Here is a 12040-nt window from a genome sequence, read left to right on the forward strand (position 1 = left end):
CTTACTAGTTTTCATTCCTTATAATATAGCAATAATTCGTTTAAATTTATAGGAACACAGTTTCTTATAGTCGATTCCTAGAAGACCTTTTTTTTTTTTTTTTTTTTTTTTTTATAGAACGGGGGGCAAACGGGCAGGAGGCTCACCAGATGTAAAGTGATACCGCCGCCCATGGACACTCTCAATGCCAGAGGGCTCGCGAGTGCGTTGCCGGCCTTTTAAGAATTGGTACGCTCTTTTCTTGAAGGACCCTAAGTCGAATTGGTTCGGAAATACTTCAGTGGGCAGCTGGTTCCACATAGTGGTGGTGCGCGGCAAAAACTGCCTTGAAAAACGCTCAGTTGTGGAACGGCGGACGTCGAGGTGATACGGGTGGAATTTCGTATTCTGCCTCGACGTCCGATGATGAAACTCAGCTGCAGGTATTAATCCGAACAACTCCTCTGAACACTCTCCATGGTAAATGCGGTAGAAGATACAGAGTGACCCCACATCCCTACGCAACGCCAAAGGATCAAGCCGATCGGAGAGGGATTGGTCGTCGACGATTCGAACCGCTCTGCGTTGTATACGGTCAAGTGGAAGGAGCTGGTACTGGGGAGCCCCCGCCCAGAGGTGAGAGCAGTACTCCATGTGGGGCCGAATTTGCGCTTTATATAGTTGCATGCGGTGGCCCGGAGTGAAGTACTGCCTCGCCTTGCTGAGCACACCAAGCTTTTTGGAGGCTAATTTAGCCTTTCCCTCCAAGTGACCGCGAAACTGAACGTCGTTCGATATGTCAACGCCAAGTATTCCAATGCTGGCTGTGGCTTTAAGAAGAGTGTTTTCGAAAAGAGGAGTAGCGACAAAGGGTATTTTTTTAGCGGAAAACGCGCAAACTTGTGTCTTCTTGGGGTTAAATTGGACTAGGTTTTGTCTGCCCCAGTCTGAGACTCCACGTAGTAGAGTTTCGACTTCAGACACAAGTTTGTTCCGGTACTCATCAACAACTGCCCGAGAAATACCTGCCCGGCCAGTGTAAAGAGTATCCCCAGTGCTGTCATCCGCATAGCAATGAATGTTGCTAAGTTGCAACATATCATTGATATGCAGAAGAAATAGGGTCGGGGATAGAACACAGCCTTGTGGGACCCCAGCGTTTACGGGTTTAAGGTCGGAACATGCTCCGTCGATGACGACCTTGATGCTCCGATCGGCCAGAAAGCTGGAGATCCAATCGCATAATTTCTCGGGAAGCCCATAGGCTGGAAGCTTCGAGAGCAGTGCTCTATGCCACACCCGATCGAAGGCTTTCGCTATGTCCAAACTTACCGCCAGCGCCTCCCCCTTGGACTCAATTGCCTCTGCCCACCTATGGGTAAGGTATACAAGGAGGTCACCAGCTGAGCGACCACGACGAAAGCCGTACTGAGAATCGCTAATCAACTGGTGGCCCTCTAGATACCTCAAGAGCTGGCTATTAATAATGGTTTCCATTATTTTGGAGAACAAGGAGGTTATAGCTATTGGGCGATAGTTGGACGGATCAGAGCGATCGCCTTTTTTTGGGATCGGATGTATCGAAGCGGTCTTCCAGCACTTCGGGACAGTGCCGAGCGAGTAAAGGTACCGGAAAAGGCGCGTTAAGACCGGAGCCAACTCAGGAGCACAAGTACGCAGCACAATTGGGGGGATACCATCCGGCCCGCTCGACTTATGAATGTCCAAGGAAGAAAGTGCTTTGCGGACAGCACGTTGCTGGAATGTGATTTCCGGCATCGAAGAATCACACCGCGAAATGGTCGGTGGTGATCTCCCTCGGTCATCCAAAGTCGAGTTGGACGCGAAGAGACAACCCAAAAGATCGGCCTTCTCCTTCGCAGTATGGGCTAGAGAGTCATCCTCCCTGTGCAGTGGCGGAATGGCGGGCTGACAGAAATTCCCTTGGACAGCTTTGGCGAGAGACCAGAAGGCTCGTGTCCCTGAAGGGAGTTGGGCCAATCTCTCGCCAAATCCGGCAATGTGCTCTGACTTTGCCTTAGTGATTTCCCGTTTGAAGGACCTGGAGGCAGAGTTATATGCTGTTTTAAGTTCGCTGGTATTGGCATCACGAGATTTCGCCGCTTCCGCCCATGCCTTAAAGCATTCTCGCTTTCGACGCGAGGCCGCCTTGCAAGAACGTTTAAACCAGGGCTGAGACTTGCCACCGATCGGCACCGCAGAAAATGGAATAAAGAGTTCCATGCCCTGCAGAACCACTTCGGCGACAGAGGTGGCGACGGAATCTGGAGCTTCCGGCGAAAAGCACATAGGCCCCCAAGGGAAGGACGCAAAGAAAGACCGCATCCCATCCCAATCTGCTGACTTATAGTGCCAAATACGGCGACAACCCATAAAGCGGGGCCGTGAAGGGCGCGTAGAAGGCACAGTACTCCGGACCACACAATGATCTGATGAACCCAAAGGCGGGTCAACAGAGACTTGATAGTTCTCCGGATGTGAAGTCAGCAGAAGGTCCAACAAAGAGGGTTTATGACCATCCACATCTGGTATTCGCGTAATCGCAGGGACCATTTGTGTCAGGTCGTAGGCTAAAGCAAAGTCGTGAAAGGATCTTCCCGCGTGATCGGTGGTTTCAGAGCCGAGCCAATCGGCATGGTGGGCGTTAAAATCGCCAAGTATCACGATTTCAGCGGTAGGAACCCTTTCGAGCAGGGAATCTGTAGCCATTTGGATGTGCTCAATGAGTCGGTCAGTTTCGGTATTTCCGCTATGGGACCTATACAGGCATGCGTAGAATCGCGGATGGTCATCGCAGTCTACGCGCAGCCAGAGGTTAGATAGGTCCCTTCCTTCAAGCGTCCCGAGGCGACGAGAACAGATATCCTCTCTGACGTACACGCAAACTCCCGCCCGCGGCACAAATGAATGTTCCAATTTGTACCCCGGGTAGGAGAGGTAGGAAGTATCAGCCGGGGGGGATATCTGAGTCTCGGTAAGAAAGAGCAAGGCCGGCTTCGCAGTCTCTAAATGGTAGTGGACTGCGTTGATGTTGGAATTGAGCCCCCTAACATTTGTGAAGTCCACGGCGAGCGTGGACGGGGGTGCCTTTGTTGAATTGCTCCGTTTGCCCCGAGAATGATAACTGTTTTTGTTACCTAGTACCTAGTACCTAGAGGTAGAAACCTCGAGTCAAAAGACCGTGTATGGTTGCTAAACGTGGAAAGTTACAAATAGCACCACACAATAACACCAGGTCTTCGTGAATCGCAGCCTTCATCAATCCTAATAATATTCTTGCCCGAGAGAATCTCTAACCATCAGATATGGAAGATATGCAATGCGGTGCCAATGGACAGGTATATAAAACGCCCGAAGTGGAAATGGGCAATACACTCTGCAGAGATCCAAGTCACATTGCCATGCAAACTCTTGACTAGAAACCTGAGGGCAATAGCAAACGTGGCCGCTCAAAACAGAGCTGGCAACAAAGCAGCATTGCAGAGGGGAAGGAAGCTATGACGTGGAGTGAAATGAAAAGAGCCGCCCAGGACCGATCTGTTTGGTTTTCTATGCTGGTTGCCCTCTGACCCACTTGGGGTCCCCCAAATGGGGACTTTATGTAAATAGAGTGGAAACATCCACATTTATTAAATTACATTGCATTAATTGAATTAGTGTTAGTTCACGTTAGTCTTCAGTGCTAAACAGTGATAAGTAAAAAATAGGACAGAAGAACAGAGCGTCTTCCCCTTAATAGAGACTGTAAGTAGTGTTATTGGACACTTTATGTGAAACATCCTTATTGTTAAATTTGCTTAAACTTAAATTACTTATTAGTCTTAAGTTAGTCTAGATCATAATGTTCCATGATGTCTCAGTGAAGACACATGTATTAAAAAATATATTGCAGAGTAAAGTTACTTGCCTGTTTTAGTTGCGGGAAACGTAAATGGAATTTAAAACATGGTTGGACTACAAAAACCTTTGCGATACAATAATTTAAGCTTTTACTCAATATTTAAATTTTACGTGCAGTGCTTGTGTAAATTCACCAAATACTTTCAGTTCTGCTTAGGAGTTTGCGATATAGGTACGTTTTTAACTTCTTGAGTCAAGATTTGCAGATATTTCACCCTGGTTTTCCTTCACCATACAAAAAAATATTGCGCAGATCCGAGAACCGAGCAAAAACCGTTAGTACAGACTCAGATCAATTCTGAAAATGACTGCACGCTAAACATATCAACACCATTCTATTTTAGATATATAATTTATCTTCCTATACCAAAATAAGTACAATGTACATGCAACATACATGAGCTTAAAACAGACTTTTATGTGTGAAGTAATATAGTTTAATGTTTACCAGTTTAATCACGAATTAAACAGTGTTGCAAGTTAAACGAAACTTAGCGTTTCTGTTTGGTGAAATTCTGCTTTGTAATGACCCAACTCACTATGGCCTAATTAGATTAAGCCAAGTGTATCTATACCAATGTTATAAACCTGAAGAGTTTGTTTGTTCGAGCCACTCTCCAACTACTAAAACGAATTGAAAAATTCGATAAAATAATCCCATTATTGAGGATTATCTCATGACAGTGAAATCGCGGCTTATTATAATTATACACAAATATTCACGTAACATCTTATGGATATCGTTTTATTGGGGTACCTGGAACGCCAAGGGGATATCGGGTATGTTGTTGATATTAATAAAGCCACTTAAATTCCATATTTAAAAAAATATATATAAATGAACTCGGTGTTACCAGTAGTTTTCATATTGCACACTTAATTTAGTTAAGTTTTTATTATTTTGATCGCGTCGTGCCTCGCGTTACCCCGTTTGGGTAAAAGCCTCCTCCTGAACTTTCCATTTGCATCTTTTCGCGTGCGTTCTTGCGTTCTTTACTTCCTCAACCATTTCTATCCAGAGACCTCTATAATGTCAACAGTAGTAACGTTTATCTTTCCAACGAGTTGTACATGTTCCTTCTGTATGAGGTTGTATAAGGTTAACCACAATGAATATTGTATCTCAACGATTCGTAGCCTAGTGTATGTTTACAATCTTTTAAATGTAAGTACAAAATGTAATGTTTTTGAGTCAAATCAAGTTATTTTTATGTATTATTATTTATTTTAAGTGCGCAGTTTGAAGACGTCTATGTCGCATCGGTTAGGAAATACCTCTCATATCTATTCCACCACAATGACTCGCGACATGATACGTCCAATACTAGATCCGTTTTTCCAATTACAATTAAATACACTTTCGTCTTTTGTTTGTTTTTCTTACGAATTCTTCGAAGTCCAATTCGAATCGTCGACGACCAGTCACTTTCCGAACGGCTTGATCCTTTGGCGTTGCGTGGAGTCTCTCTGCGTCTTCTACTGCATTTACCATGGAGATTGTTCAGAGGAGTTGTTCGGTCTAACCTGCAGCTGAGTTTCATTATCGAACGTTAAGGCAGAATACAAAATACCATCCGTATCACCTCGACGTCCGTCGTTCCACAACTGAGCGTTTCTTAAGGCAGTTTTTCCGTGCACCACCACTGCCCAGCTGCCCACTGAAGTATTTCCGAACCAATTTGACTTACGGTCCTTCAAGAAAAGAGCGTACCAATTCTTTATGGGCCGGCAACGCATTTTCAAGCCTTCTGGAATTGTGAGTGTCCATGGGCGGCGGTAACAATTAACATCAGGTGAAAAAACTAGTACTACTGGTACAATATATTTCAATTTCAAATCGTATATTACGCATTATAATATTAATTAAGTACAAGGTTCTAATAATATTATAATTACTTTATAACATATCTTAATATGTTTGCCAATATGAAGTTGTGACCTACATAACATATATAGATAATTTCAATTCCAACCTCTTCCTATAAACATGTTTAATAGAACACTGTCACTATTTTGACAATTAACAATAAAAATCCAATTTGAATTTATAATTTCTTATATTTATATTATAATCATGAATTATTTTAGAAATCTAATAATCACAGCGCGGTGTTACAGCACAGCAAAGCAAGCAAAGCCAATAAAACAGGTTGATCCAAGGCGAATATTTAAAGTGTATAGATTCGATGGTATCCTCACTAAGGGCGCGCCACAAATGAAGAATTATGACCTAGATGTGTCTACGTGTGGTAAAATGGTTCTGGATGCCCTGATCAAGATTAAGGACATGGACCCAACGCTGGCTTTTAGGCGATCCTGTCGAGAAGGTATGAGGGTGATATATGATTTATGATTATTGTATAATATAGATAATACTTGCTTAATACTAGGTTATTATTAGGATTCAAAATGTATAAGACGCGTTTTAGTGAAATCTCTTCAAGTCTTTAACGACTTCAGTTTTGTGTTATTACTAGCTGCCCCCGCGAGCTTCGTTTCTCCTTAATGTGATTTTACTTAGCCTACCTTTTTAGTACATACCAACATGGAACGTTTTGCTATGCTACCCCAGAGACTGTTCGGTTTTCCGGAGTTAAACCTTTTTAGGTTTTTCTGTGAATTTTTCTTTATATAAACGTCAGAGTTCTAGTCATAAGTTTTTAATTAACAAATTAAAAATAGGGGTTAATTGTAGAGGGCTGAAAATTAAGGTTTGTATGTATTTTTGTATGCTGTACCATAAAAAAATAAAAACAAAAATTTTTATCTAGAACATAAAAATAAAAATTTCGGGTTGGACCATCCTTATCACTTAGGGGTTTAAATGAGCCGATTCTCAGACATACTGAATATTCATTAAAAAATTCATAAGAATCGGTCGAGGAGTATGGGAACGAACATTATGACACGAGAATTTTATATATTAGATTAATGAATACTTCCGGTATGATATAACCCTATATCAACATTTATTGTGCTACTACGTTCTTCACATTAAATGTATATTTCATTCTTTTCTTTTCAATGACAATCTAAAACATCTCTTCTCTCCTCATCTTCTCATCGTTTAAAACTACTGGAAACTTTTCGGTATATTTGTGAATTTTGAACTCTAGGTATCTGCGGTTCCTGCGCTGTAAATCTCCAAGGGAAGAACTGTCTCGCTTGCATCACAGAGATACCACCAGATAAAAAGATAACAATCTACCCTATACCCCACATGTACGTCATCAGGGACCTTGTCGTTGACATGACCCATTTCTTCAATGGGTACGACAGCATTCGTCCGTACCTTATACGACACGACCGACAGAAAAAGTTGGGATCATACCAATACGCCCAAAGTGTTGACGACAACAACAAAATGGTCGGGTTATACGAATGTGTGCTTTGTGCCTGCTGCTCCACGTCTTGTCCAAGCTATTGGTGGAACGGAAGGCGGTTTCTCGGCCCAGCTACATTACTCCACGCCTATCGGTGGATCATAGACTCTAGGGACCAGGACTCTGAAGCCAGGCTGTACGATTTGAAAGACGATTTCGCCGTGTACAGATGCCATACAATTATGAACTGCACCCTTGCTTGTCCGAAGGGTTTGGCTCCTCACGTACATATTGCGCAGTTGAAGAAGCTGATTTCTCGCCTCACTAAAAAACCTCAACCAGGTATTGACACGATGCAGTTTTCGAATACTCAGACCTAAATTGATTTGTTTACTTATTAAAAGTTTTTATAACAGTCTTTGTGTTGTTGCTACTAAGTAGAATACTGTTGTTTTATGGAAAAGTCCGGAGTAACAACGCCAAACCATTTATAAACGCAATGTAATTTGAGCCTCCTGCCCGTTTGTCCAACGCCTATCGGTGGAATATAGACTCTAGGGACCAGAATACCGAAGCCAGGCTATACGATTTCGCCGTGTTCAGATGACATACGATTATGAAGTACACCCTTGCTTATCCAAAGGCCCCTCTTCCCTCCCTATAAAAAAAATCTAAATTTTGATCATGGCTTCATAAATCAACATTTTCATTTGAAAATAGCCATTATTCCTATCACCTTGGCGTCCTTATACCCGCACTGTCGACTACGCGCGTGGTTCAATCTTATATCTTAGACTTTCTTATTTTACTGTATTGATTCAAGCTCCTATTGTATTACAAATACATTTCTAACTACACCCGTTACTGACTCGATAGTATTTTATTAAAAAGTTAGGAAAACTTCTCAATAGGTAGGTAGGTATTTGAAATGGAGCTTGTGATTGAACGTCGACATCTATTCTCTTAGCCTCCCTCCGATCAATCAGTTCATTGATAAATTGGTACTACGTGACGTTACAAAGTTGGTTGACACGGTTACGAATTAGCATCTACGCTTGTAGAAATTCCTGTTGTATTACATGTGAATTTCGTATAAAAGGTTTTTACGATACATATACAATGGTTTAGTAGGAAACAAAAGTAGCACAGATATTTTTATTATTTATTAAATGACTATTTACATCTCTCATCTTAATATTTATTTTTGAACAAAATAATCCACATAATAGTGATTACGTTTATTAACATATTAATACATTACATAATAAATAAATCAGTGGCCCAACCTCTTTAGGTCTTGGCCTCAGATTTCTGAATCTGTTCCATGATCATTTTTAAATCTAATAGGCAAGTAGGTGATCAACCTTCAGTGCCTGACACACGCCGTCGACTTTTTGGATCTAAGACATGTCGGTTTCCTCCCGATGTTTTCCTTCACCGTTCGAGCAAATGTTAAATGCGCACATAGAAAGAAAGTCCAAGTACGACCTCAGGTATGAGAGTCGCACGCTGAAGCCACTCGGCCAACACTGCTCTTAATACATTCACTAAAAATCTTAAACAACATCTTGTCAACCTGTCCTATGCTGACTCAAAAAATATTCTTATTGTTCAAAAATAGTACAGTAACATGTCAAATGGTCTAGCTGCCCCCGACACAGGGAATCCTAGATTAGCCCCCACTCTGTTCACTTTTTTTTTACCTAAACATTCTGTTATTGTGTATCATATTTTTTCCTTTCTTTCTTTATATGATATTCATGACTTGAATAATGAGATTTGAATAATTTAACAAATTTTGTGCTTTCATGGATATTTTAGGTTACCACTGCAGTTAGCTCAGGCTAAAAGTCGCGTATAGAACACGCTCAATATATTCTTGTATATTATTTCAACACTTTTTCGCACTCCTCTACTACTTTAACAATTTAAAACTACTATTAATGACCTAATCCTTGTATCTTTCTTCTTTATTGTAGCTACCAGTATATTTGTCGTTCTCCGGATTTAAAAAAATTGTGCTGTCATCATTTGTTTTGATTTGTTCTGTATCATATTTTTGAAGTAATACTTCTTTAGGTGCGTTATGAAAAATTTATGAGAGTGAAATTTTACGATGCGCGCGCACCGTGACACAAAATTAACAGAATGAAGTTGCCCACGGAAGATGCTACGGCATTGGACATTATCTAAAAACAACATTCGAATAATAATAGAATTTATGTTACACTTAATGTAAGAGAATAATAATAAATATTTATTTATTTAATTTTTCAAATGTAAACTGAACTTTATTGACTATAATGACTCCTTTTCCTTTGATTATTTAATTGTAATTGATTATTTGCATGCAATCAAAAACTATTTTTAATAATGCCAAAGAAGTATAACTTCTTACGCGCGTACATAAGTCCACGCACCCTTTTTTATTAGTAAAACTTTTTGTAGTAAAATGTGTTTATTTTATGTTTTATTGTATAGAGATGTATCTGTTTTTTTCCCAAATAAATAAACACGCAAATTTAACCTAAATATTGAACTGGTATGGAGCGATCACATGTAATCAATAAAAACAATCACATCCCACTTATCAAGGGATATAACGAAAATGGATGTGAAAGTGTCCCAAAAACAAATTATGATGTCAATACATTGAGATCTCGCGATTGCCTTTGACACGGGTTCATCAATAAATCCGGATATAACCGGCCGACCATAAAAAAGGACCCTTATCACGTAAACTACTCGTTGCTAATACATTTCCACCACTCCCCAGAGATAAACCCTCGGAAAATACTAGTTTTTAATTTATATTACGACACGTGCTGCGAGACAAAAACGGCATTGTAATAATTTTTATTTATTTAACAGAATAAGCTACCATTAATAATTACTCTAATGCGGTAACAATTAAATTTACATCACATCACATAAATACACATAGAAAAAAAAGTGCGTGCGTACAAAGTACACATGTCAGAAGTGAAACTTCTTTGGCGAACGAATTTTTAACTTTTGTTCATATTTATACAAATCTAAAACTTTAGATTTCCGAGACTTAGAGGGAGGGAAAAAGGAAGATATGTTAGGAATTTAATTGTCATTAAAATATTAAGAGTGCCGAAAATTAAGGCAAGTGAATCAACGCGGGAGTATTTGGCCCTGTCATACCGAAAAGATTGTCTCTCTGGAAATTGGAAATTAAAACTTCCTTTTATAATTAAGGTCGGTAGCGTAACTAAGCAACTAAGGCAGCTTTAGCTATATTGTCAGATGTTATCGCTACGTGTCAAAATTATTAATTTTACATCAAAATTTTAAGCAGGGTTTGGAAGTTAACGTCAAGTTAAAGAAATATTAGAAGCTCGTAACTTTAACGAGCAATCGTAAGAGGGAAATCACACGGGAACAATTATGTATTTAAATATGCTAATGTTGAGTTCATCCGAGACTTACAAGATTCAAGACGATTTAGCTGAAAACCTTATAGGAATATTTATTAGATTATGGCGACTAAAAAACTCAAAAGTGCCAAGAGAGCCGGTTACTTAAATAGATGTATATAACAAAGATGCTAATAGTTTCTTTAAATTATTCATTAGTTGTTTAATAATATAGACGACCCTTTAGTTCATAATTATTTTCATTTTATTTTATTTATTTATAAAAGCTTGCCAACGCTTGGCACATTAATACATTGACCGAAGAAAAATAAAATACAGTTTTCAATGTGTCAAGCACTTACAGGCAAACATAGCATACAAGAAGTAATAAAATTAATTAATCAAAACAATAATAAAATTTAAACAAACACTAAACGAAAATCACTCTCAAAGTCTGAGGTGAGCAACTATGGATGTCCAAATCCAGCTCGTTTAACAGAATGCTCAATCTGGAAATAAGAATTCAAAATAATACGGCCTTTTTTTTCAATAGTGCAAACGTATAGGTGTATTATGCATATTTTCGTAACAGTACAATGAAAATGTATTTAACTAAAAATCATATTTTCTTATTACAAACACATTAACATAAAATTAGACGATAAATTTTACACCATTGCAAATTCATTCATACTAGACGACGCCCGACGTGCTTGTTCGGTAGGATTAAAAGAATACCTACGACCGGGACAATTAGTCCCGCGAATAAACGATACAAGTGAACTTCGATAAACGCGAAGTTCACTTGTGTCGAAATCATAACAAATTCATTCAAATAGTATACGATTGTTTACTATTTAGATGTTCAGAAGTGTCGTCGTTATGTTGTACTAATTGGTAAATAAAAGATAATCGTCCTTAAAATAAAATGCACTTTTTGAACGGAGAACTTAGGGGCACTTCACTTAAATATAAATTGTCATGTTTGTGTACGATAGCGCAATAAATAAATATTGTATTCTAAGACATAAATGATAGTACTTTTATACTGATAATTGAAGCAATTCGTGCAAAATTATTCTCTAACCATTCCAAAATATCAAAAATGCACAACGTTAATATTCAAGTTTTCATTTCAGCCGGCACTCCCGGAGTGCAACCCTTCTTTTTTTTTTAACATCGCATTCGCGTCGGTATGGCGGGCCGGAGAAGTATGGCATGACACTGCCGCCTCTTATTTATTTTTGACTATCGGAAAATACTAGAATTTTTGTGGAACAAATTGTTTAAAAGTCGTAAATAATCCGACGAGATCGACTAACGCCCACGCGCTTGGGCCACCGGTACCAGCGCTATGACCATCAAAATTATTTTTTTAATTTCGTAATAAGACCCCTGTAGAATCGCCATACTGGTACAAATGACTAACTATTT

The 12040-nt window shown here is 39.5% G+C and overlaps 1 protein-coding gene across 1 annotated transcript; it reads left to right on the forward strand.

Moving 5' to 3' along the window:
* The first annotated feature begins 5916 nt into the window (after positions 1-5916).
* Positions 5917-7638, forward strand: LOC125051795 (succinate dehydrogenase [ubiquinone] iron-sulfur subunit, mitochondrial-like). Its single transcript, XM_047652351.1, has 2 exons — positions 5917-6227; positions 7017-7638. Exons 1-2 carry the CDS (start codon positions 5975-5977, stop codon positions 7601-7603), a joined length of 840 nt encoding a protein of 279 aa, XP_047508307.1. The 5' UTR covers positions 5917-5974; the 3' UTR covers positions 7604-7638.
* Positions 7639-12040: the final 4402 nt, after the last annotated feature.

Source organism: Pieris napi, chromosome 8, assembly GCF_905475465.1.
Source record: "Pieris napi chromosome 8, ilPieNapi1.2, whole genome shotgun sequence".
Classification (NCBI taxonomy): Eukaryota; Metazoa; Arthropoda; class Insecta; order Lepidoptera; family Pieridae; genus Pieris; species Pieris napi.

Coding starts and splice junctions, on each gene's coding strand:
- LOC125051795 (XM_047652351.1), top strand. CDS start 5,975: ATGAATTATTTTAGAAATCTAATAATCACAGCGCGGTGTTACAGCACA. Junction 6,228..7,016: donor TAGGCGATCCTGTCGAGAAG/GTATGAGGGTGA, acceptor TTTGAACTCTAG/GTATCTGCGGTTCCTGCGCT.